The sequence below is a fragment of the Meleagris gallopavo genome, chromosome 2 (genome assembly GCF_905368555.1).
Source record: "Meleagris gallopavo chromosome 2, MGAL_WU_HG_1.1, whole genome shotgun sequence".
Classification (NCBI taxonomy): domain Eukaryota; kingdom Metazoa; phylum Chordata; class Aves; order Galliformes; family Phasianidae; genus Meleagris; species Meleagris gallopavo.
The window spans coordinates 23396783-23423648 of record NC_139405.1 but is presented as its reverse complement, the minus strand read 5'-3'; the positions used below and the strand labels follow the sequence as shown (position 1 = coordinate 23423648).

At 35.3% G+C, this 26866-nt stretch overlaps 1 protein-coding gene across 1 annotated transcript in view; it reads right to left on the bottom strand.

Moving 5' to 3' along the window:
* MTA3 (metastasis associated 1 family member 3) overlaps nucleotides 1-26866 on the bottom strand; it is a 591413-nt gene that overhangs the window by 500633 nt on the left and 63914 nt on the right. The window contains exons 10-16 of the mRNA XM_085219339.1: nucleotides 26245-26319; nucleotides 21574-21632; nucleotides 19288-19412; nucleotides 17882-18033; nucleotides 16992-17214; nucleotides 7798-7884; nucleotides 3214-3360 (exon numbers count right to left, since the gene is read on the bottom strand). Coding sequence (XP_085075465.1) covers nucleotides 3214-3360; nucleotides 7798-7884; nucleotides 16992-17214; nucleotides 17882-18033; nucleotides 19288-19412; nucleotides 21574-21632; nucleotides 26245-26319 — 868 coding nt within the window. The remainder of the gene's footprint in view (nucleotides 1-3213; nucleotides 3361-7797; nucleotides 7885-16991; nucleotides 17215-17881; nucleotides 18034-19287; nucleotides 19413-21573; nucleotides 21633-26244; nucleotides 26320-26866) is intronic.

Genomic DNA, 26866 nt, shown 5'->3' with positions numbered 1-26866 from the left:
CTTCTGCCCGTGCGTAATGAAATTGGTATCACTGGATACAGAATAATCTCTATACTCCAGCAGTGACTGTATCATCTTGGACATCCTGGGGATATTCTTGGTTCTGATGCATATAAAAGCAAAGAAACAGTTGTCAGTTGACAGAGATTACATAATGTAAAATAATTTTACTTGATCTTTCCAAATACTACATGGAAAATTATCATTACAGATCCTACCAAAACAACAGCCTAAAGTGAAACTCAATTACTTGGATGTACTGTTGTGCACAGTTAAGCATCTTGTGAAAGTAATTGTTTGAAATAATTTCAGACACGGTAATTTAAAGATCAGATTCAAAATATCTACAAAGCACCTCATAGTCACACATAAGTCTTATAACCAACTCCAGTCATAAGATAGGATGCAAGCAACATTCTGCAACTGTGATCTTCTGAAGATATAAATTTTTCCATTTGAAAGAGACTGTCTTCACTACTGAAAAGCACTTAAATATCTCGTGTTGATTTTCCTTATAGCAGCAATGGAAATTCTGTATCTCAGAGTAGTTAAAACCACCAGTATGCATATTACATGAAAAAACCCCAAAACGTTGTGCATTTTTCCAGTATAGAAAAAAACCTCTCTAATATTTTTCTTTCTATCCTACTGAATGCAAGATTTCCTCTTATTTGACAACAGTTTTAAAAAAAACAAAACACTTCTCTAAGATCATTCAGAAAAATTCTCCCTCCTACAGGAGAGAACACAAACAACTAGATCTTTAACTGTGAAAAGAAAAACAGCCTCTGATCACATCCTTTCTTCCGAAAAAACCAATAGTCCATAGTAACAGCCATAGTACTATAAATGACACACTCCCTCATCTGTATCAGTTGCACCAGTTTTTTGCTGGAGAGTCATACATGGACATGAAAGAGAATCTTGTACTGCATTGGCCATACTAAGGACTTAAGCCAACATAAGACTTCCCTAAGAAATGGTGACACGTTCTTATTCAGTCATAACTTACTTAAAAGCATTAAACCATGTATTACTGGTTTTTCCTCAGTCTTCCCCTTCTCTTTCATAGATTTGTTATAGTATGATATTCTGTAATAATACAGCACGCAACTCACCTGGGCAATACAATTGACTTGAAATATACTAATTTAAAAATATATTTACAAAGGCCCAGGTGATGTTTATTTGAATACTGTACATTAAAGTGTATCTTAAGTAAACATACTTCTATGGCTTAAAAAAATTTCTAATACTGTTTTGGAATAATTCTGGAATCTGCTAATTAATGCAATAAAACCAGAAACTATCAATAGTATTTTGGAAACAAAAAAGGCAAGGGGACCACAACCACTACTGAAAAATGGAGATTAAGATGATCCAAGTGACCCTAGCCAGCAATGATCCTAAATAAAAATTATGGTTATACGTGGGCAGAGGATGATAATGCAACTGATTTTATGCTAAAAAAACGTTAAGAAAACTTGAGGATATGTCAACAAAAGATAAATTTTGGACAGTAACTAAGCTTAGTGTTTATTAAACTTCTGTTTGACTTGGTAGAACAAAGTAGTCTAATGCAAATTATATTCCCATGATCATTGTTGTATCACAACCAGTGTGTCAGAAATTATTTTGCAGTTTGCACTGACTACACTTTGCAAGCTTTTAACTAAAGGGAAAACAAGGACAAGAACCAAAATTCATATTTTTATATGAACAAAATACACTTCCCAGATTTCTATTACCTTGGATATATGTTTTCTTTATGATTTAACAGAAAATAGATAAGTAGAAATAATTATCTCCTAAAGCAATAATTTACAGTTCTCAATAGCAATTTTTCAAATTAGATTTAGATTAGATTCAAATTGCTATTATGTGCAAACTGTCTTAACACAGTTATGTATTTGATACAAACTAATCAATGTGGTTTACAACAAGTTTTATAAATACTTTATGTTGAAGAGAACATTCAAAATAAAGAGAAGAAAAATGTTATGGAGCTCATCTCTTTAAAGGGATATCATCATAATAATGTTTACCTTGAACTTATTGCTATAGCTATCTTTGCTGTGGAAATGTAGCAAAGTCTTTATTTCCAGGTGAAATTCATTCTTCGCTTAAAGATTACAGAGACAGTCAGTCTAATGGCCAGCATTAGAGAGAAGAAAAAGCAGCTTTTGTTCATAATCACATGCAGAATCTACGAGATCAGCACTACGGTACTTCACAATGAACATCCACAGTGAAAATTCTGCTGTGTGAAATGTACTGCATTTATAGCTGTGCCTATTAATGGTGTCATTGTTTTATCACACAGTTGTCATCTTAGTCCATTGAATAGCTTGCGTTGCCATGCATGTTATTTGCCTACCATGTGACGGTTGTTCGCACTGTGAGCAAAGGTCCAAGTGATACTGTCATACATATATAGTAAATAACCACTTTTTGTCAAAAAATGTAGTGATTTCTAGGTATTGTTAAATGTACGGTAGGTATTTTCACTGCAAGATACAAAAGACATTGGCAATGACAGAAAAGTGTGATTGTTCTGGTAAAATAATGGATTGAGCTTTCTCTCCTGTATTTGGAATAGCATTTCTATTATCTTGTCTAAAAAGAATCTTTCTCATTTCTACCTTGACCTGTGAAACATGAAAACAGAAAATCACCTCTTCTGTGCTAATCATGTCTCAACAGCCTATATTTATAGCCTAACTTCTTTCAGATTTTCTACTTGCAACACCACACAGCAAATAATCTAATTGCTTACAGAAGTTACATCTCACAAGAAGAATTCAAGAAATGCAGTGCATATCTCTGCAAAATATTTTTTCAAATAAAAACACAAGGCAAAGTAAAGCATTTGCAGCATCTTTCTCTTTTCACTAAATTTGCTTTATTCCTTTCTTATGCTTTTATGTAGAGGTGAAAGATTAGTAAAAATGGTACAAATAGGTTTTGTAAGACATGGCATTAATGGTATTAATGTCACGCTCAGTGAATATGCATCACCATTAATTGCATTACGAGTGCTGAAAATATGCTGTCTACGCCTTAAATTTCTATGATTGTGCCTTCTTATTTAACATCATTTTTTAAAAACATGCACCCTACAGAAAAGTCATAAAACTTTGCTGTTTCAGGTCCACAAAAAATTGTGCAATTCAGAAATTTAATACAATGTTTCTTTTATACTCCTTTACTTACCATCAAGACCATTATGATGGCTGTAGTTCCTTTTTCCCAAAATACTTAGTGAAGAGTGATTGGAGGGCGCAAGCAGTCGTTTTGTACTTGGACTTTGAAGGCTTGGTGTTGATCTGATTACATTGGGTTTTGCTGCAGGGTGAATCTCTGTTTAAGACAAAAGGGAGAGAGAGAGAGATAAAGACAGACTTGATTTAAAAAGCTTTTAGTCTACTTGGTTTACTAAATTTGCACTTTAATTTCTAGTAAAACAGAAGTGAGTTTCTTTGCCTTCATACCTATTATTCTTCCAAATAAGGAAGAATCAATTTAATTTTACATTGCCTGAGTTTACTGCAATGGTGTAAGATATTCACAAGCGAAGAGACAAGAGATCAAACTGAAACAGTTCTGTGTTTTCATTTCCCTCCTCTTTTGGGTTTTGCATTAGAACTACACACCTACAAATTGTTAGTCAAGGAAACAAAAGCATTTTACAACAGTGAAGCCCCCACAGTGTCTTAACTTATTCAAAAATTTCTGTCAAAAGAGCAAGCTTTAAGGGATCATCTGAAATGCAGGTTGCTAGATGCAAGGATCAGGGAGAGAGCTACAGCACTACCCCAAAACTGCAACATCATTACCAAGGCACTGCCAGACTTCAATACAGAACTATTATTATGGATTCAAATATTCGAGAGCATCTAAAAGAATTCATGCAGGAGAATTATTTCAGAGATGGAAAAAGAAAAGCACATAAAAGGCAGTGAAACTCATCTGCCCAGTGGGATTCAGAGCAGGTAGCTGCTGAGTTTGCCAAAAGCTGGTGCAGTTGTATGGAAATTTCACAGTAACCTGCCAGATAGAAGCTGGCAAAGGCACTGAGCAGCAGCAACCAATGCCACATGGGCTGCCCGAGGCATGTGGCCCAGCTGAGACCTGCCACCTGAGTCCGCCACCAGTCAGAGATGCCCTCTGACAGGGCAGGGGAGGCTGGCCAGCAACTCAGGAGCCAGCTATCTGCAGAGAGTGAGAAAAGAAGGAAAAAATAAAAATGGGCTACTTCAGTAGCCCAGGTTTGCACCTGAAAAGTGACCCTTTCTGCTTTTTTTTTTTTTTTTTATAAAATAAAGCACGTCAGCTGGGAATATGCAACATCTAAAAGGAGGCGTTGATGTCCAAGGAGGAGGGCCTTCAGCCTCTGCTATTCATAGCAATTATGCAGGAGAAACCATTGTACAGGAGTCAAAGTCCACTCCGATAGCATATTTTTTTCTTCCACAAGTACTATAGTCCAATATCAGAGTGCATCACGTGCCCATTCTCATTGCAATCCTTCACACCTACCCGCACCAGGAGTCGGGGAGCTCAACAAAAGGTCTGAGGCAGCCACAATAACCTTTAATAGGCAAAAAAAGGGAGATGGGAGAGCCAAACACCCTTATCTGTAGAAAGGAGTATGACAGCCAGAGGGAGTCAGGCAGGCTGCATAGTGAGAAAGGACAGCACCAATAAACTTTGCACTGGAAGACTGTGGTTAACTGTCCAATGATTTGGTCACAGCACGTAATCTTACTTTTAAAAGTATGAACACTCTTATCCAAGATGTTTCAAGAGATTCAGATTAAAAAGAGTGGAGTGGGATAACACATTTTTAGTTAGAATGACATTAAAACCAAGGTTCTGGTAACTGCAAGACAGTCCTGTAAGGCTGCACATGTAAAGGCTAGTTCAATATCTCTGATGTTCTCACTGTTTGCTTAAGAGCTTTGATTCTAAAATGCTCATTTGGCAATCTCTTTCAATTTCCAGAAGGAAATGATTAATATTCAGGGCTACTACCACTAAAATATTATCTATTTGCAAAAGAGCTCCAGCAGCAAAAAAAATAATCCCCAGAGCTGGAACAACAAAGTAGAACTCAAACTCCTTCCGTCTACAGTATAAAGGAGATATAACTCTGTATTTCTAGTAAGTGCTAACAGCTGAGAAAGGATGCATATCCTTCCTTTGACATTTCTTCAGTTTGGAGGTGGTTAATCCTCAGTTTGCCATTTAGACTGTCTTTTCTCTTTCTGCAGATGAGTTAAGTAGCAGGACCAAGTTCTGCAAAAAAAACTTTATTAATCAGTCAGGACCATTTCTCAACAGTTTGAGTCCTTACACCATCTACTCTCATGCTCTACCTATAGACTTGCTTCAAATACTTGCACTTTTAGGGATCTTTTTATTTCCACTGCTATTAACCTTTTCTACTGCCTAGCGCTTTTCTTCACTGAAAATCTCCTATCCATTTGCAGCTTCTACTAACTTAGAGAACTAAATGTAACATGCAAATAATCTAAATTATCCCAATAGCTATGGAACAAATAACTGGCCAAATTCAGATTCTATGATCACTTCTGAAATTAAAAATAAAAATGAAATGAGAAGAGAAACAATACTTCAATTACATATTAGGAACCTTTGTTGTAAGACTGGCTTGCAGCCCCAAGTAATAGCAATAAAAACCCTAAAATCTCCCATTTCCACTAATGTCACTGAGGTACTCTATACATATACAAAGCAAGCTAAGAAAATTTGAAGTCTCCCGCTGAGCCACTTAACTAACTAAGCAGCCTGAATTCCATAGGTGCTTAAGCAGTTGGATCTCTCTCATCTCCTCTCAGCATGCATCTCTGCGGGCAACTCTAGACTGGTTTCCTCATAACTAAGAGGAAATATAGGGCATTTAATTATCTAAGGACTCACTTTAGGAGAGTTTGTTTTGTAAGTACAGTGAAGACTGAAGAGATTACAGGGGATTAACCCCAGCTCTCTAGAGGACAGGGCTTAGTTTTAATACTTAACCTATTCCACCTGGGGAACTGGTGGCCCTGAAGCAGAAGAGACAAAGGAAGACAATGACCTAGAATGAGCAGAGCACTGATATCCTTTCTGCCTCATCAGTAGGGCTCAAAAGAGTTGAGACAGTTAACAGCATTTCAATAAACGCTTGTGGGTATGGCCTGGAATGGATTTTAAAAGGAAAACAACTATCTCCTGTGTAAATTATCACATGACATTTAACACTAAACTTTAAAATAAATAATGAAAGCACTACTTATTCACTGGAACATACTATTACTTCCCAGTTTTCCCTCCCCACCCAAAAAATGCCATTATCAAGCCATCCTTACACAGCTAGCTTAGATGTATGCCCAGAACTATGTTGGGTGTACTTCTTATCCCTATAACAGGCATTGTTTGCCTTCTGTTGTACTGAGATGTTTCACTTCTCATCCACTCGGAAGCTAAGTGGATTCTACAGATACCTTGTATATTTTAGCATTGTTAATCATATTCACAAAACCCTCACCTAAGTGCACATAATGCTATCTAATATCATCCATCCATTTACTCCCATTAAATCAATAGACCTGTACTCCCAGGGGTACTAAGATGATCCCTTTCAGCCTAGACAAAACGACATTAAAAATATACAACATTTCCTAAAATACTCATGCTGTCATTTCTTCTTTTAGCTGCACAAATGGGGTCAGCCAGATGAGCCATCCCCTCCCCCAATCACAGCTCCTCCCAGAAAGTGGAAGCAGCTCTTCTCTCCTCCCTTCTGTACATATAAGTAACATAGAAAGCATGGCAGGGATGCACGTAGGAAGTTAGCACTGTCATTTACCTTAAACTACAAAGGAGGAAGAATCAAAATTCTGTGACAGTGGATATTAATTTTTCACTATCCTGTTTTTTGAATCTTGGATTTTGTTGAACTTGGTGTTCTGGAAGAACACTCATAACCACACTTATACCTGATTTCTGTTCCAGTAAGTCAGAAGACCATTATTGTTTACTTTGTTGTACAACAAACAGCCTCCTGTTGATTTAAATATTGAGCAGAAATATCTAAAATGAGTTCTACTTCTGTAGAACAGTGATGATACTCTGCAGAATTTCTCCCTGCTTCTGATCAATTGATTGATTTCTGTATTTATTTCAGGATAAATTAAAAGCTTCTCCGGTATTTCATCTCCCAGATGATAATGTAAATATTTAATTGTCAGTTCCTTAAAAAGAGGACCATTTCCTTTTTTTTTTTTTTAATAACAATTACAATGACTGGAATTCCTCCTCACTATCTTATGTGAGCATCTCATCCTCTTGGCTATAGTATCAGTACAATTTGTGTCATCAAATTACGAGAAGGTCAGTGTTTTAGGTTGGCTGAATTCGGCTCCAACAGAGAATGGGAATTTTGCACATCAATTCAAGAAGCACAGAACAGCACGCAAAATACTGAACATGTCCCCACTAAGTGCTAATGTTTTCAAACTACCAGACTGTTTTTTCCCATTGTAAATTGCATCAGGTTTCACTCTGCCATTTTAAACTAGTATCAGAAAGCCTTTTGCCTACATTTTCCATAATCAATCATACGATTTTCCAGCTGAATACAGTAGCAGACCAGAATATTTATTAATTTATTTCCTTTAGAATTTTCTTTTTACTAAAAGCAAAAATCTCTCATTTTATGCATATAGAATTTCTAAGTATCAGTAAATACCAAATAGTCATTTGATTTATTTTATGCTGGAGGAAGATACCCACCTAAATACCCAATGATACATGACAGTGGTTTTCTGGTACTTTTGATCTTCAGAGGATTTCCAGCAATTTCATAATGCCGATCTGCATCTGAGAATTTTAAAGAATAAAACTCAGTTTAAACATTTTACCATTACAAATACAATTAGGACACACCAGCCAGTTTCTGACTTAGACTTTTACCACAAATTTTTGTTTGATTTTCTTTCCTTTTTTTTTTCTTCCCCCCCATCAATGCTAACAATGAGAGATATCTAAAGGTAAGCTATGTCTTTACTTATGTAAGTGATTTTTAAATTATTTGAAAGTTAATATAAGATCTAACAGGAATTCCATTTCGCCTACAAAGTCATTTTGGATACAGTAAATTAGGCAACTGAAACACAAATGAAAAAATTCTAAAATAAAGGCAGCTCTGGCTATTAGCAAGAATTTACACTGAGTTTTTCACTTTATTGATTTCCACAATCTTGTCTGGCTCTAATTGGGGTATTACAGAACTTCAAGGCCTTTAATTCTGAAGTCTGAATTCTGTCACGTCTTACTCCCATGGTACGGTGATTCACATAATCCCACTGTGACTATCATGGAGAGATGAATTTTAAACAAACAGACAAAAAAGAAAACACAAACAGAAAAAAAGCTTCTATTATAACATCTAAGCAAACTGGCCAATTTGTAACCAAGTATGCATGACAGAGCTCAAATGTTTCAAAGACCGCAAATTCCTGAAAATGAAATGAAAATAAGCAGTTTAATAACTACCTAAATTTGATGCTATGACTACAGTCTCACATCTTTAAAGGCACTGAGAATACCCAAACATAGACCTTCTACATGCCCCAAGCACAGAAGCATTATAAAGAAGAGGTTCAGACTTAGGGATTAGAACCTATCAACCCAAGGCAAAAAATCCACAGGACACCAAGTTTCATTAGTCAGTTTCAGGATTATTGGAATAAGCTTTCTTTTTAAATTCTTTGGAAAGAATGTGTCATCTGTTTTACAAGATCATATAAGTAATCCCCATAGAGAGTACACTCAGAACACAGATTTCATACAAAACCACATTCACATTTTGATTTTGTAGATCTAGAATTGTCTCATATAGAATTTCTTCTCGCATATACACGCACCCATGTACACTTTTTTTGTATGCTTATCACGTGCACACAAATCTGCACTTTCTGACAAGCTTTACAAGAACTAGATACTAAAAATAGATTATAGTAATTATAATTATACTTTGCATCCACAGTGCATGTTACTAAAATATTCCTGTGTGTTTCAATCCCGCACAGGGGAATGAGTACATTACATACAGTTGTTACACCTACACGAAAAGGGTAACACTATACAGAACAATTTATCTTTGAGGAAAAACATATCATTTACCCTCTATATATACTCTATCCAGATCTGTGAAAAAATGTGCAGGTGATGTAACCACAGCAATGACTGAAATAAGTACATGAGTCTGTTCACAGGTGTTTTAAACCCAGTAGACAACGCTCAGCTTGTTTTAATGTTATTTTTTCTTAATGTAAGTAAGAACATACGCTGTGCTCAGTGAAGAAAATGCACTGGAGTTAGCGTTTGGAATATTTTTAACATTCCATAACACTTGAACTATTTTAATTGACAGTAGAAAGAAGCATCTCCACTGACTCTCTTTTAAAAAAAGCACAGGCTACACAGTGAATATTTTATAGTTTGGGAATAGTAGAGCGTTGACTATGAAGAAATTAGCAAGAAGTTTTTCCACCTACATGTTTTCACTGTAAAAAAAAAAAAAAAAAAAGACATTGAATCATAGTGAGATGCTAATATGCTGAGAATATAGACTGTAGAAGGAGCGCAAATTCCACACTTGAGACAAAACATTTTCACCAAAGGTGCCTGGTGGATATTCCAAAGCACTGCTGTCAATGAAACATGCTTAATGATGGCAGACTTTAACCCACAGTATGGTACTTCCATAATAAGTGTAATAAAGTTCATGATCTTTATGTACTACTTGTAAAAAACAACAACAAAGAAGTCCTAACATCAAACATGACTATCCTTGTAGACGCCAGAGGGAATGGAAGCAATGAGAAATAAAAAAAGGCACTGCAAAAAAAAAAAAACAAAAAAACAAAAAAAAAAAAAAACAATTCTTTAAAAAGGAGATTTGTATCTGATGGTGTATATTTTTCAGACATACCAAAAACAACAAGTGCTCTAGTATCTGTATCAATATGACAAGATCAAGTGTGATGCAAATACACAAGACACTTAAAGACTTGTCAGAAAAAAAAAACCAAACTAATTCTATGTATTGGTGTTCACTGCTAAGAAACTTAAGAGAAAACACTTTCATGAGAAAAGTATGAGAACTATTTCATATAAAAGTATCCAAAGGAAATATTTCAAAACAAATTAATGAATAAAAATAAGTTTCCAGGACCAAGTGAGATTCATCCAACCAGAAACTGCTGAGCATGTACAGTATTGGTGTTCAGTTATTACTTAAACTTCTTTCAATTCAAGAGAATGAAAACATAGGGAATGTGATAACATTCTTTAGTAAGTAGTTTTGTAGATTGGAAAAAAGGGCTAAGCTATTAATAGAGGCAAACACCAAGAGCCAACAATGACCTTGAAAACGAAAACAACTTTTGTTGTGTTCACATTATTCAGCAGTGCGCCCTCGCAACAAGGACAACTGCATGCTGGGCCTTACTAGCATGGGTGCAGCCAGCAGGGAAAGGGAGCTAACACCTTCCCTCGTGGCTGTTGTGAAACCACTGTCGAGTTCTGGAATCACCACTGCAAAAGAGAGATGGATATACTGGAGCAGATCCAGCTACTGGAAAGTCACCAGGCTGGTGGGCCACCAGTATAAGACATAAAGAGAGGCTGAGGGAACTGGGTCTGGCCAGCCTTTAGATAGGAAGGCCAAGGAAGGCTCTGAGATTCATGCAGATGGTTGGATCAGACATTCATAGGCCCCTTCCTACACACATTCTGTAAAACAGCGACTGCAAATATCAGGGGTCTGCAAGGATCCTCTGAAGGATCTTGATACACTCACACACATCTGATCCGGCATCCAACTTGGAATTTCAAACAGCTTTTGACAAAATGTGTCACAAAAGACTGTTACTTTTCAGTGGCTATGATGTAAAAGAGAAAGTTTTGTCAGGGATTAGAGCCTGATTAAAAGTAATTGTCTATGCAAAAGGATGTGTACTGTTCAACATTTAAATTGGTAGAATTGGTAGGAAAAAATGTGATTATGGAGTTAAAGTAAACAAAAAAATAAATGACTGAGCATAATCAAAACCGATTGCCAAGGATATCAATAAGATCAAGCACTGAACGTAAAGTAATTCTTACAGAATAGAATGACTGTAATATACAGATAAAACAATGGGTTCTGAATGACCAGCATGGAGAATAGTATTCTCAGTGTCGGTGCAAACACTTTCTATAAATAGCTGGGCAATACTTGAAAGTAGTTGCTTGGTGAAACGATGGTGAAATTATTACAGTATTAGAAATTACTATGAGAAGAAGAGTGAGTGTTTTGAGTTAACCAAGCAGGCAGCTCAGCACCACAAGGTTGCTCACTCACCTCCCTCAACCCAGTGGGATGGGGGAAAGAACTGAAAGGGCACACACAGAAAACAACACAAACACAAAAACCAAAGAAGAACTTACGGGTTGAGATAAAAAACTATTTGCTAAAACAGAAAAGAAAGAGGAAAAAACATAATAGTAATTATATATATTATATATATATATATATATATATATATACACACAAACACACACAGATACACACAAACACATGCACACAAAAAAAGTGATGCACAAGCAATTGCTCACCACTTGCTGACTGAAGCCCAGCCAGACCCTAAGCAGCAGCTGCCCCCCAGCTAACTCCCCATCATTTCTCAAGTTTTTTCCACGTGATGCTATATGGTATGGAATATCTCCTTGGTCAGTTCAGGTCAGCTGTCCTGGTTCTGCCCCTTCCCAGCTCCTTGTGCCCCCTGGTCCCCTTGCTGGCAGGGCAGTACAAGAAGCTGAGAAACTGAAACGTCCCTGGCTCTGTGTAGAGCTGCTCAGCAATGACTAAAATATCATTATGTTATCAGCATTGCTTTTCTTCTAAAACCAAACATAACATCACACCAGACATTATGAAGGGAAAAATCAGCTCCGTCCCAGTTGAAACCAGGAGCAAAATAGTGAGCAAAAGAGAAAACATACAACACTCTCTAAAATTATGGGAAACTGTGGGACACCACAACCCTTAAAAAGATACAGTACAATTAGAAAAGCTACAGGGAACAACATTACAAACCACAGTGTGAAATGGATTCTCTATGAGGTTTTAAACAGATTAATTTCTCAGCCTTGAAAAGGGATGACTGTTGTGAATACCAAGGAAATCAGGCATTCTAAGGAGATGATGATAGCGAATGGAGCTTGCCCTTTTAAATTTGAAAATGGTTAAAATTTTTTTGTACTTACTAGATTTATAGACCTCTTAAGCTTAGAGATTCTCACTTGTGAGTTATTTCTGCCATTCCATTTCTGCCAAAACTCTAACAAATATCCAACAAATTTACTGAAGATAGTTTACTGATTTACTGAATTTTTCTCCTCTTAGTAACGTTGGAAAGAAGTCTCACATTCTTTTGATTATTTTGCTGGCTAAAAGAACTCAAAGATTATAGTAGAGCAAAAATTTTTATCCTTTGTACAGCCAAAGATCTTCTGCAGCTATGAAAATCAAGAAGAAATGATTTCTGACTGGTAAACGTTGGTAAATGTTATTCACTTAAGAAGATTGGATAGTGTTTTGCCAGTACAAAGACTGTATGCTGAGAAAGACAAGTCAGTAACAAGACCTTTGCATACACTACTTAATTTTCACTTGTCTTTAACAAACAGTATTGTAAGACACAGCATCACGTACCAAATGTCTGTTATTAAATCTGCAGACTTAAAGGCGTATATTTTGATCATCGACTGTTCACTGATAACATTTTGTCAGCTGCATAGACAGTGTAACTACCCAAATATAAACTACTGTGATTATTACAGATAATTGTACCAATAAAACTGTAAGTGAGGAGGAATAAGCAAACAAAAAACAACCAATGAAATTAAAATTCACATTGAAGCAGTGAAGTTCACACATACATGGTTCACTGTCAGGCATCAACAACTTGTAAGATTGGATCTATCTCCAGCTGATCTCTGACTGCGGAGAAGAAAACCTACCACAGTTTCTTTTAATAAAATCCATTGACAGAATTATTTTGCTCAACTTTCTAAAAACTTGTAAACTAACAAAAAGGTTGAATATTTTGCCTGATTCAGAACATGAAAGTTTCCTTACTGAAACAGTTCACCAATTCTAATTATTCCTAAAAATCCACCAGACAAGTTTATAGTCTACTTATCTCTAGTCAGAACAAAGTTTGCAATTTCCATGATGGATTGAACTCCTAGGAAGAGACGCCATGATCTCTCAACCTTCTGGTGACCATACGTAGATTAAACTGAGATGTGAGTGTATCTTCTCCATTACCTCCTGCTGGCATCAGATCTGGGGTCATGCTACACGATTCACTAATGAGAAAAATCTGATTCTTTAAGCTAAACAAAGGAATGAAGAACACAGAATAGGGCCTCATTCTCTGCTAGCAGATGTAATGGGCTGAGGGAGATGATGTGGGTAGAATTACAGGAATCAAATAAATGCTCTGAAATCTGTGGGGTTTTCATTTGTTTGTTTGTTTTAGCACTATAAAAGCTTCCATGCTCCTCCAAGACAAAAGCAGTGTCAGCAGATAAATTCAAGCAGAATGCAAAAAACAATTTACTTCATGAGAAATCTAGTAAAAACTAGAAAATGAAAGCTAGAAATCCACTTTATCACTAACTTGTTCATTTCTCCTTTCTCATTACAGATAATTAATTTCATCTACAACCCAGCACTTGAACAATTTGCCTAAGACTAAGAAAGTATAAAACTTGATGCGCTGCTGGGGTTAGAGTCCCTGCCTTCCTCTTTTATTTTGATTTTAAGATTTTTGAGAGAGTAATGATGTTGGCATGGTGCCTACTACAATGTAGCTGTGAGATGCAGTTACAGCTCCCAGCACTTGTTCTACACGCACAGAATTATGTAATGCTTAAAGAGTCTTAAAAAAAAATTAGATTCAAGTGTCAGTGTACCAATATGGAAAAAAATTCTAACCATCTCATGCTATATTGTAACCTATTTTGGCTAGGTTATCTTCTAAGCATGACTGTAAGTACTGCAACAACAACACAACCATTCATTCAATATTGTAACTGCTCAGTGGTGTTCAACATATGAAATAATTACTGCTAATTAAGTACCTCATTTAAGACGATTAATATCAAGCTATCATTTAAAGATTGAAGGCATTCAGGGGAAAAAATGTCTATTTAGATATAACATTAAAATCTACATAGTGCACTGAACACAGGTCACCAATGTAAGTACATGAACAAAACTACAACAGTCAATTATTTAACAGTTTCCTTAAGGGGCTTTACTGGAGTATGTATGTGACAAAACTCATAAGCAGGTAAGAACACTGTAAAATTCTATAGAAAGATGGCAAATAACAGAAAATGTGTATATGTGCATTTACACACAAACATTAACCACATTTCATGAGACATAATTTGGTTAGCAGTACTATAAATTAACTTGAATGCTGTACTTAAACATCAACAACTAATTTATTTTTTTTTTCCTTCCAATCTATGTCAGATCTAAACCAGAAGCAGCAGTATTCACAAAGATGAAATAGCAAGGTCCAATTACTTTATGTAAAATGAATAATAAAAGACAGAAGCTACAGAAACAAACAAAATTGTTCCTGATGTTAATCTGATGTGGCACTTGTTCACTTAAAGGAACAAAGATGAAGCAGTCACGACATTGTTAGTCTGATACAAGAATGACTCTTCCATGCAGCTTTTTACCTCCTTTGTTTTAAAAGTTGAGAAGTGACTATAACATTTGTTCTACTACGATGATTAATGCTTGGATGAAACCTCCTACCTCCAACTTCTTGAGCAAAAAGTTCATCTGCAGTAAGAAGAAATAGATAAAAGATTCAAGTTCAAGTGAACAAGTTTGCCCCTGTACTCGGTATTGGTGAGGCATCACCTCAAGTACTGTGTTCAAGTTTTGGGCACCTCAGTACAGAAAGGACATTGAGGTGCTGCAGCAGGTCCAAAGAAAGGCAACAAGGCTTGTGAAGGGCTTGGAGAATATGCCCTATGAGGAGAGACTGAAGAAACTGGGGGATATTCAGTATGGGGAAAAGGAGGCTGAGGGGAGACCTTATTGCTCTCTTCCAATATCTGAAAGGTGATTACAACAAGAGTGGGGTTGGTCTCTTCTCACTGGTGACAGGACAAGGGGAAATGGCCTCAAGTTGTGCCAGGGTAAGTTTAGGCTGGATATTAAGAAAAACTTTACAGAAAGGACTGTTAAACACTGGAATAGGCTTCCCAGGGAGGTGGTTGAGTCATCATCCCTGGATGTGTTTAAAAACCGTTTGGATGTGGTGCTCAGGGACATGATTTAGCGGAGGGTTGTAAGTTAGGGTAGTGTGGTTAGGTTGTGGTTGGACTCGATGATCTCTAAGGTCTTTTCCATCCTGAGCAATTCTATGATTCTATTCTATGAACCTAATTCTAAAAATAATTTTCCTCCATGATTTAGTAAAAATCAGTGCCAATTAAGTAAGTTAAAAGGTACAATCGTTTCCTCTCAGAAAATAATGGTTATTTTGTATTAAGGATTGAAAATATAAGCACAGTCCAGCCTTGGAAATAATCGTCCCATGAAAGTATAGCCCATTTTATTGACACAATGGGCATACAGTTTCCTTAAATATGAAAGTTGTTCTTGGCTGTTTTCTTTCTTCTTTCAAAGCTGTACAATAGGACAAGTAAGCAAATGAGGACAATGAGCAGAAATATTCATCAAGTTCTGGAAGTCGGCAGAAGCAGGTGAAGAGTGTGCATATGAGAAACAGTTGGTGTTAAATTACATCAGGGAAAAATACTCAAAACCAGATTTTAAGCCTCTTATTATTTCTTATAATTAACACTGATATCATTGGCATCCTGGGAAAACATTTAGCACTAATCTAGTGAACATGGTTTTAAAACCAATGTCTTATATTCTAAATAGGTCTGTTCAATTGTACTACATTTGGTAGCATGCCAGCACGGCTTGTTTTGGAATATCAAGTGCCTCATTGGAGAACTGTACTGATGAAGACCAAAATAGAACCAGGCAGTGTGAGCAGTAAAACTACGCTCTTAGTACAGATACAAAACCTACTGAAATAGTGAGTGACTTCATAGGACTGTGGAACAGAATCAAAACATATGAACATACCGTGAATTCCTGATGCTATCAACAGCAACCCAAAACCATTTGTCATACTATTACTCAATCATTTCTTTGTTTTGACTACAAAAACAAAAGGCATCACACTGTATTTTATTTAAAACTAAATTTTAAAATAAAATGAAAAAAAACCAACAATGCAACTATGGTGAAATGATAAACTTGGCTATCATTACCCACTTGATCACATGATAAATTGTTGCATTACACACCATATCTAAATTCTTACAAATCCACAGCGATACTACTTACTCCTTGGTCAATTTCACTGAGAAAAACTAAATCAACTACACTTCTATACTTTCTACTTAGTAAAAGAATGAACAACAATATAAATGCAAACTTCTTTCACATTATTTAGTTGGAAGTATGATTTCTGTCACAACATGGATCCTCCACAAGATTTTTTTTAAATGACATTTTTTGTAAGCAAATTAGGCAATGGCTATGTCCCTGTTAATTCACTTGAAATGCCACCCACCTTTCCCAGCCCCCACCTCATCCCCGATCCTTCCAGCACCTTCCAAAACATTCTATTTTTGAAATAGTCTGAAAACTGTTCAAGGCAGCCAGACTTTAGGAATGTGTTGGTGATGTGCTAGACAAATGAAAAAATGAAAAGCAAAAGCATATAGACAAGAGATGTTTATTGAAAAAGAAAATAAAATTAAAAGACAAAAATGGGTGGGAAGCACAGCACACAGAACTAAGAATTAAAAAAACATCTTACATTCTGCCTTAATGGCAGCACAGTTAATAGGAACAAAGGGACGTCTTGCTGCCTGCCGCAGCCGAAGGGTATTTTTGCAGACCTGACGGGCAAGTTTTGTCCAGCACGTTGTGTGAAGAAAGAAAGCTTGGCGTGTTTTCACAGCTGACTTTGGACTTCCAGTGTTACGAACTGGAGTTCCTTGTGTGGCCTGCCGGGACATATGAGTTCTAACATGGGATTCCTACAGAAATAAAACAAAAAATAACAACACAAACTTGAATTGCACAATCTGAATGTTCCCTACTAGTGACAGGTGGTACCAAAAATAATTATGTTTAACAAAATAATTATCTAGTGTTATTCGATCCTGTCACGTCAAGTTGAAAGAACGAGCAGCCTTCTTCCACCAAACGAAGAAAATGAACAAAAGATATTCTCCTCATAATTAGTTACAAAATAATAATAATAATCCAAAAGCTGAATAAATTCACAAGGTAAATAAACTTATATGTGTAAGTGCTATTCAAAAAACTGGGGCTATATATATGAAGCTATGCAACACACTGGAGAGTTCTGCTGCGAACTGACATACATTAATACCATTCTAGATGAAATTAATGTTTTATAGTTAATATACAAATTGCTTGACAAGATGACATTTCTCCAACAAAAGTGCATGAAGTGGACATTAGTCCACCTTTCCAAGACTTGGTCAAATAAAGACAAGTCTGGGCAAGCACGATGTTTAGCTATACGAAAAACAGGAAAGAATTAAAAAGAGTAAGAGAAGTTTTGTAACATCATGGTTGAACACATATATAAAATGCATGCCATTAATTATTCAAACCACAATAGTGTTGTGAAGGCATCGCACTTCACTTCAGGAAGGCTTATCTACACAATCCTACCTCTGCAGGTTGACTGGAAGAGAGTTTATCTTCATCTGTCTGTGTGGGCATTTTCAGGCCACCGTATTTCTTCCAATAAATCCAACAAGATGCACACAATCTACACTGCATATTAGGAGGACCCCAAGAGTACCACTGGTGAGATTGTGAAGCTAAGGATGAGAGAACACCACAACTAAATTGCATGCTACATTCAAAACAGTATATCCAAATACCGTAATGCATGGCATTTCCTAAAAGCACTACCAAGAAAAATATTCAATCCATTTGATACTGAAAAAATAGCAACTTATTTAAAAGCACCTCAAAAGTCAACTCCAAAAAGTCTTTCTGCATTTATTTTCAAACTCAGGACTCTCTATCAGCAAAAAGAGATTTTCTTCCAGGGGTCTTCAAACACAAAAAAAACCCAATCAACTAAAACAACCCCAAACAAATAAACCCCTCCACTCTCACTCTCCATGATTTCTCAACTTAATGTGGAAAACTGACTAATTAGGATGCTTGCTACCTAAAGAAATTGTTTAAGATCCCTGTTTCTACTCTGTGATCTCAAAGTTACATGAAGCCATTACTTATAAGTCAAGATCCTCTTAAGAAAAGGGTAAGCACATCAACTAGCTTTTAAGATGCGTGCCTATCTTTATCTCGTGCATGTTCAGTCTCATTTGGAAACATTAATTTAGTCTTTTATTTTTGTAATCAAACTTTCACCAGAAAACTACTCTTTAAAAATATAACTTGAAAAACAGCAGATGTATGTAACCGGGACTTTTTAAACTAAAATAATATTTTCCATGTAATTGCTGTTTAAGACACAGAGAGCCATCACAATAAGTAAAGAACTTCTTTTTTGCCAGGCTTTTTGAGTCTTTTCCAGTTCAGAATTTTATTATATCTTCTCTTATATGATCTATATCAGAAGCTGCTATTTCAAGAAGGGACAATCACAAATGCACAAAATACTAGAGAATTAAAAAAAAAAAAATCGGAAACTACTCAATCTTGTCACAGCAACAACAACTGAAAAGCAAAAATAAAACAAAACAAAAATAATCCGCAATAAAAAAACTTAAAAATAAATTTAAAGCACAAGCAAAAGTAAATATAGATTTAAAAGGCTGAAGGTAAAGGAATAACATCACATCCATTACACTATACAATACTTGATTGTTCCATACTTACTAAATTGCTGAAGAAAAAAATTAATGAAGTGGACTTGAGTATTAACATTACATCAACTTATTGAAGGCAGTTCTAATCTGAAGTTATTTCTGCCGCACAGCTGATCAAAAATTATCTCTTACTTATAGTATGAAAATAAAAGTATATAGATTTTGTTTAACGTGTATTAAGATTAGCCAAAACTCCTCAATTATTCAAAAATTTATGAAAATTTGACTTACTATAGCAGCTTTCACAAGCCCTCCCTATTAGTGAGGCCTGTGCCTGGTAAGAGGCTCCCATTGCTCCATTGACCGTAGTGGGTTTCCCATTGTTGCTGGATATTTGATTGGGATTTGGTTTATTGCTAAAAAAAATAAATAAATTGATCAGTTTTCAGAAATTAATTTCGAACCTGCTAATAAAAATGAAAACAACTTAATTCCGGAATTCCGTCTGGTGACAACATCTGTAAAAATTAACAAAAGACTAATTTTTATGTTTTTCCGGTATTTTCAACACAGAGTTGATGCATAAAGAGCTGCTACTCAAATTTGCAGATCTTTGTAAAATGGTCAAACCTGCTTAGCAAGCTAAAGACAAAGCAAGCCTCAGTGTCAAACACTGAAATACGTCTGACACAGCACAGTCCCCCTTTGCAAGGCTTTACAAGTCGAGGTTGATCTTTCTGTGAAATACATAACACATGAAAGTAGTAACAATGCCTGTAATACAACAAGACTGTCCAGAATAGAGGACATCTTCCTGCTCTGTATCTAAACGAGAGCATGTAAGTTCCTTCTAAATGCAATATGCTGCAGTCCTATAACCGTGGCACAGATCACCCATATATCAGGTTGTTCTGCCTGGGTTGTGTCCTAAACCACTCATTCTAAGAGACTGAAGAACTTATTCTTCACCACTTCTCTATGGTGTATTCCCCTTCTCCTTTCTTCATTATATCCAATGAGAGACTCTTTCCAATTCACAAATACTCCTTATCAAGAATCTTCCCAAGGTACTGCAGAGAAGTATACTGAGATAAAGACACAAGGAAGATCAAGAGGTAGTCAAGTCTCTTTTTACCTGACTATCTCTTGCTTAGTTACCTTCCAGAGCAACCAGGAATTGAAAGGGACTCTTTCCTTATTGAGGACAGACTCTTGCTTTCACTGAAGGTACCTTCTCACAAGATCAAAAAGGTATTCAGCTCTAAGAATCAATGCCACTCAGATTCCAAATACAAGAAATTTGTCTTGAAATAGAGCATTAGAACTATGTTTACCTACATATGCCCCAGATTGCAGTTATCAATGTCTCAAGAATTCCTGTTCTAACACTTGAGTCTTGATGGTAAGACAAAAGATGGTAGTAAAACAAAATGAAGGCAAGTATCTGTATTTCAACAATAGGTTATGTCAAACAACACAGCTAGTCCTTAACAATTTTCCTAAATTGACAACTTCCCTGACAGAGTTATGTAACACTCGTACAAGACTTTTCAGCATAACCCCCTAGCCTACGATGTCAAGAAATATCCACGTTGCAAATATGACTTGAACTGTAAAACTCACGATATTTTTTCACAAATGAAATTAAAAGACTGAAATTAACAGTGTTGCTGTTTGTATTAAATCCATTTAAGAGAAAAAAAGTCTGTATGAAATATGCAAATTAAGATCTATTGTATCCAATTTCTACATGTAATCAGAAAGGCAACAATAAATTTTCAAAAGTATTTAATCTGGTATTCTAGTCTTCTTTTGTATATACATTGGTATTAATGGGTAAATTCACACACAAACTCAATATATCCACAAAAACGTTTAAAGAACGTCATCTATAACCCCCTCTCTTATCATAACCTTAAGGAAATCATAAATATGAAATAGAGATTATATCTTGGTTCTATAAGCCACACATTAACAAAAGCAAATCTAGAATCAAGTTTAAATCTAAAGAACTAAAATACAAATCTCTCAGAGGAAAACAGAATTCATTCATAAGAACTGATCAAAGGCAAAAGATTTGGGACTGTGTGCTACCTTTAATTTATAGCCAGAACATCTTGTTTCTAACTCAAGAACAGATGATATCAAGATAAAACTGTAACCAAAGTGAGTATCTGATTTTACGTAACTACATTAACAACAGCTTCTATTTTAAAATTCTGACTTTACACAAATATTAAATGTTGAGCCACAGAGATTCTGAAGCAACTATCTAGAAAAATTGCTTTTAAATGACAAAACCTTTCTTGCATGTGAGCAGTTCGCGTAACACTTGATCAACTTTTGCAGAAGTTCTCGCCTTTCCAGAACAGAAAGGTTGGTGGTCAAACCCAATGGACTGAAATAAGGACAAAGAATTTACAGCCTTTTCCAATTACACTTCAGCGTGTGTATGTACTACTTGCATATACATGCTAAAAGTATTAGGACAATGATGAAGGAAATATCATGTGTGTTGATACACTTTACATTTTCACCTATCAGTAATTCAAAAAAGAACTTTATTGTTATACTCACTAGGTAGGGATGTATACTTGTTTCAATTTACTTTCCGCTTCAGCTGCCTTCAAACGTTTCTAGATGAAAAATCAACACATGAAAATACTTTATTATCTTCAAGTACACAAACTCATAAAACTGCACGTAATCCAACCTTAAATTATTTGCGTTTCATCTCACAGTTCTACAAAAGACTCTAAGAAAAGTGTAGAAATCTAAAAGATGAAAGTCATTAAAAAAATAGAGCTGTCTATTTTTACTATCAGTTTGAAATTACAGCATGCTGTCCTTTCTGGTAAAACTCACAATCCTCAGCACACGACAACTCTGTAAAAACAACAACTACTGTGTATATAAATTACATCTACCAATAGAAAAAAAAAGTTTGACATTGTAGCTAACCCTCATCACAGAATAAATGGAAAATGAATGAGTGAAACTACACACGATAAGTCAATCAAGTAACTCAATACTTCTTGTGTGCTTTATCAGCTTGAGGCTGATATTTTATAAACAGTACAAGGAAGCAGAACAGGAAAGTCCACCAAGCATCTGTGTTCATTTAATGTCGTTAAAATTCTGTCAAGAACACTGCTACAGAGATAATCTGTGATTTTTCTAAGCTGTAACTTCCTTTCAAGAAACTCAATGCGTGCTGCATCAAGATATTATTATTACTTTAACTCCAAGTGGTTTTGCTAGTTTATTTAAGTTGGTGTTACTTGGCATGATATGAATGAACTTCTACACATGAAGGTTATCCATGACATATTGCCAGGACACTTATGAAAGTATTTATACTTAGACAATTTTCTCTTAAATGTTTCAACCTCACAGCAATGGCATAAAATCCTTGAAAGTTAACAGAAGACACTTCAGTGTGTTTGAAAATCATGAGTTACATGTCACTCTCTCTTGGGTAAAATATGGAGTCCCTTGATTTCAGTAAGGGTTTTGCCACTTTTTGCATCTCTAATCTCCACCATGACAGGTAGTAACCATTCTGCAGGTGCCTGAGAGCAATGGGAAACTTGAGATGATACAAAGAACAGCTTTCTCAGTAATAGCACAAGACATATAGAGTTCATCTCCCTACTGGATATCTGAAATATTTGTCTCTAAATAAAATATCAAGGAAAAACATTATCTTTCCTGTTCTAGTATTCAGAACACTATTATTCCTATTCACTCAAAAAATAAAAATGACTTTGAAAAAAGGTTTTTTTATTATAGAGGAAAAAAAGACTGATATTCTCCAATAATATGCCAACACTATCTACCTGCCTCCCAAGATTCTCCCTTTCTTTTGCAGGTGTTCAGATATTAGTCCATTTCTCCTACAACAGTCACTCTCCTCTGCTTATCTCCTATTTTTTGATATCCAATCTTTACAAAGTTTATAATCCAGAAATATAATTCTCACCTTGAGAAAAATACCATCAAAAGACTGCTCTCAGAGTCTTTTACATGAATCATGAGGCAAGTCAGAGGTTTTATCAGCTTTCTTCTGGCTGAGTAGCCTGAGCAAGCATCCACATATAAACAACTGCTCTTCTATTTCACAATCCATCCATGACCCTAACTCCCTTCTGTAAAAAATGCATCTTCAGGGAGCAATCTGTGACTATAGTGAGACTTCTAAGCAGTCCATGCCACTATGAATTAATTCATATTCAATATTAAAGTAATCTTCAGTTTCTTCCAACATAGGTTTCTTTCAACAACCTTATTCCCCTTCACATATGTCACCTTGTGATTGGAGCTACGGAAGCAACTTCCACTGACACATCTGGTGCAGTTACAGTCTATCGCCAGTACCAATCAACCTCCCGCAGGCCCAAAGCAAAAATATAAATATGCTATGGTCTGCAGCATAAATCAGTTTTTACAAGAAGAAAGAACAGCAGCATAACTAACTTTTAGCATACTTTTAATGCTAGTGGTTGTAAGTAATACAATTTTAACAACTCTTTTCCTTGTGTGTTTACTAAAATGAATCATATATTGTCTTCTACAAAATAATTTCACAATGTTACTTCAATATAAACTATATTTTCATGCACTAAAACGATGATTAACATTGTTCTCTACAATAACAGAAAATATCACAGCTTTAAAGTTGGTCAGTCAGTATGAATTCATATACTGTGAAAGAAGAAAGGATGCAGAAACAAAATCATCAACAAATAGTTGCAATTTGAGATGAACTTTCTGCCTATTGAAATGCAGAGGGCAAATGCTGGAAAACTGAAAAGATTCCAAAATCATGAGAAATCACACGTAGGTAACATAAATTTGAGAAGGGAAAGTCTGAAAGTTAAAGCTGGAAGTGTTAGAATGACAGCTACTTGTTTGTAAGGGTAATAAGGATAACAAAACACTGGAATAATTAATCAGATCTTTAAGAGGAAAATAACGTGAAAACATTTCAATGAGTGAAATGGGTCATTTGGCTTTTCTCAGACACAATATAATGTTGCAGGTACCAAGAATGATTACTGAAGGCCAGGATTAGTTTTGCTGGACAGGTTCAGTAGAGACAGAAGACTTCAATATAAATATTTCCCTTCACCTTTACTTGAAAGGAACATGCTCTAAAGGTGACCGCAGTATCTCCATCACCATTAAATCACCACCTTTAGCTAGAAAGTATGAGTGACATTTAGAGGTTATTATGACAAGGAAACATTCATTATGACTGACACAACACAGCCAATTCATGCAAAGAAATAAACAATTAAAGGGCAAATTTTCATATTAAACTGTATAAAGTCCTTATTTTATGTATGTATAATAAGTAAGAATGTACATCAACATTTTCCTATTCCTCAAAGCTATTCTACTCCTCAAGGACTGTATTTAGAGAAGACTCCAAAATTGCCACTTTCTTACTGAACATATTTTCTCCCTGAAAATTCAATCATTACAGCTTGTTCTGATAGGGAAAAAAAAAAATAAATCAAAAAACAAAACCCATAGTATCCTACAGATACTTTTTTTTTTTTTTTTTTTCCCTCTGATCTGTATTATTTCTACCATTCCAGAACAACCAAAACAACGTCAGGATGAAGTCCTGATCTCTGATCAGGAAGATTGCAGATATGTTCGGTAGCGTACAAATGACATAGCTGGTTTACACTGTTTTTGTTATTGATAATCATGCATGACTTTGAAAAGATCTTGCAATAAATCCTGTGGTGTCATGCCATGTTCTGAATTAGGATGTTACACCTTTATTACGCAAGCTCAATGTATCATATCTTTACAGGTGTAGCAGCAATTTTAATTAAGCAAAAATTTAGAAAAGGAGTCCCAAGAGTCTTTTGCCAACCAAACCAGAACAAATATTTCAGAAAAATTTCACATGAAACATGATCAGCTCTGAGCAATCTCAAATCAGCTAAGTTTTCAGTTCAATTTATCCTTAATCCAAACCTTAGAGTCTCAATAAAAACTTTTTTTTATCTGATTCTTCAAGATCCTCCAATGACCATTCCTCAGGAGTTGACCAACAGCAAAGCAAAACTCTGCTGGCAACGCCTTTTTAAGACAAAAAATTTGAATAATGCAAAAAATAAATGGGGACAAATTAAAAAAAAAATTCTTGAATACAGAGCAAGCCATTTTCTTTTTCTATTATCTAAAAAATCCTAGAGATAATTCAAAATTCAATTATATGGCTAAAAAAAAAAAAAAAAAAAAATCAGAAACAAGCAAACACCTTTTTCCTCACTTTTCATACCCCAAACCAAGCAAAGAAACAAAAATCCAACCCAAAACACACATAGAAAAAGAAAAAACAACCAAAACCACAGAGCAAGCTGCAGTAGTCATCCTCTGACATACGGCAACAAAAAAATCTGGAACAACTCCAGATATCCATTTAACAATACAGCTGTCATCATTCATTAGAGCATAAAATTTATTTTCAACATTCTGTACTTCATGTTTCTACAAATTATACAAGTGAATGAGCTACAAACTAAAATGTTAAGTTGTGAATTACAGTGAAGTATTTTAAAATATTTTGAATATCTAAATCAAGGAGTAAATAGGTAAATAGTATAATACGTAAAAAGTACTAACACTAAAGTCTTGCCTGTATCTGTCTCAAATAACCCAGCATAGGTATCCAAAATTATATCATCATTCTTCTCTTACAGGAGGACTCAAACATTCATTCAGAAGGATGAACATATTCATTGTGCAGAATGTTCTCAACTTTGTTTTTCTATCTTGGTCATGCCAAAGTAATAATTTAGCATGAAGTATCAACAGAATTTTCAAAACATTAAGAATCACATTCAATACAATCTCTGTTTCCTTATCCTTTGATTCCTTACACAGTTTTATAGCCTACAGCATTTGCTCCTTAGCCCATTTCTTTCCTCCACACCATAGCAAGATGCAGAAATCAATACTGCTACAAATGAGCATACAATCCACATGGCTTAAAAAGCACTTCACAGCTAAGTAGTGTACAGTAGGCATTCTAGGATTTTGGCAATACATCGTGTGAACAGCACAAAACCAGTATTCTGCATCCTAAAATATTACCATACGCCTCCTGCCACGTGTCTTTTTAAGAACACAAACGATTTTTTATTCTTTAGCAAGCTGAGATTTTTTTATTTTATTTTTTTAAAGGATGTGTCAGAATTATTCATGCTGAAATAACCATTAAATTACCTGCTGCACATATCTGTCAGTAGTTTTCCACATGTAGTAATATTCAATGATACTAGTCAGCGACTTCCAAGGGAGCTGAAAAACATGTTACAAACTGAAGTAGTACCAAGAAATTGCAGTGCTCACATTTTATTCAATACATGTTAAAATCACGTATAGCTTATGCAGAAATTTTAAAGTGCATATGCATTAAATACCTATCTTAAAAATCCATATGCATATAAATGCATGTACTAACAATCTTTCTTTATAATTAACAAAGATGCAGAATTGCATCGATATTAAATGAAATAAATGTCAGATGGATTTGGATATGTAAGCCAGACAGTTAAACTAAATGATCAAAACAAAAAGCAGGTGCATCAGGAAACACAAAGTTAAATCTGTTAGGAAGTGCATCAAATTAAGATGATATCAGAACTAAAATAAATCACCTTGACATGACTGTGTCTCATAATAGTTTTACTCTAAATAAGAAAAAAATACACTGGCTGTAGTACTTAACTCACAGGTTTTTCAAGACTCATAACAGCTCAGCTGCTCTTATAATACTGCTGGTTCTGCATCAACCTCTATGTACTCAACCATTAAGCACCAAACAAAAGGGTGCAAGTGACAAATT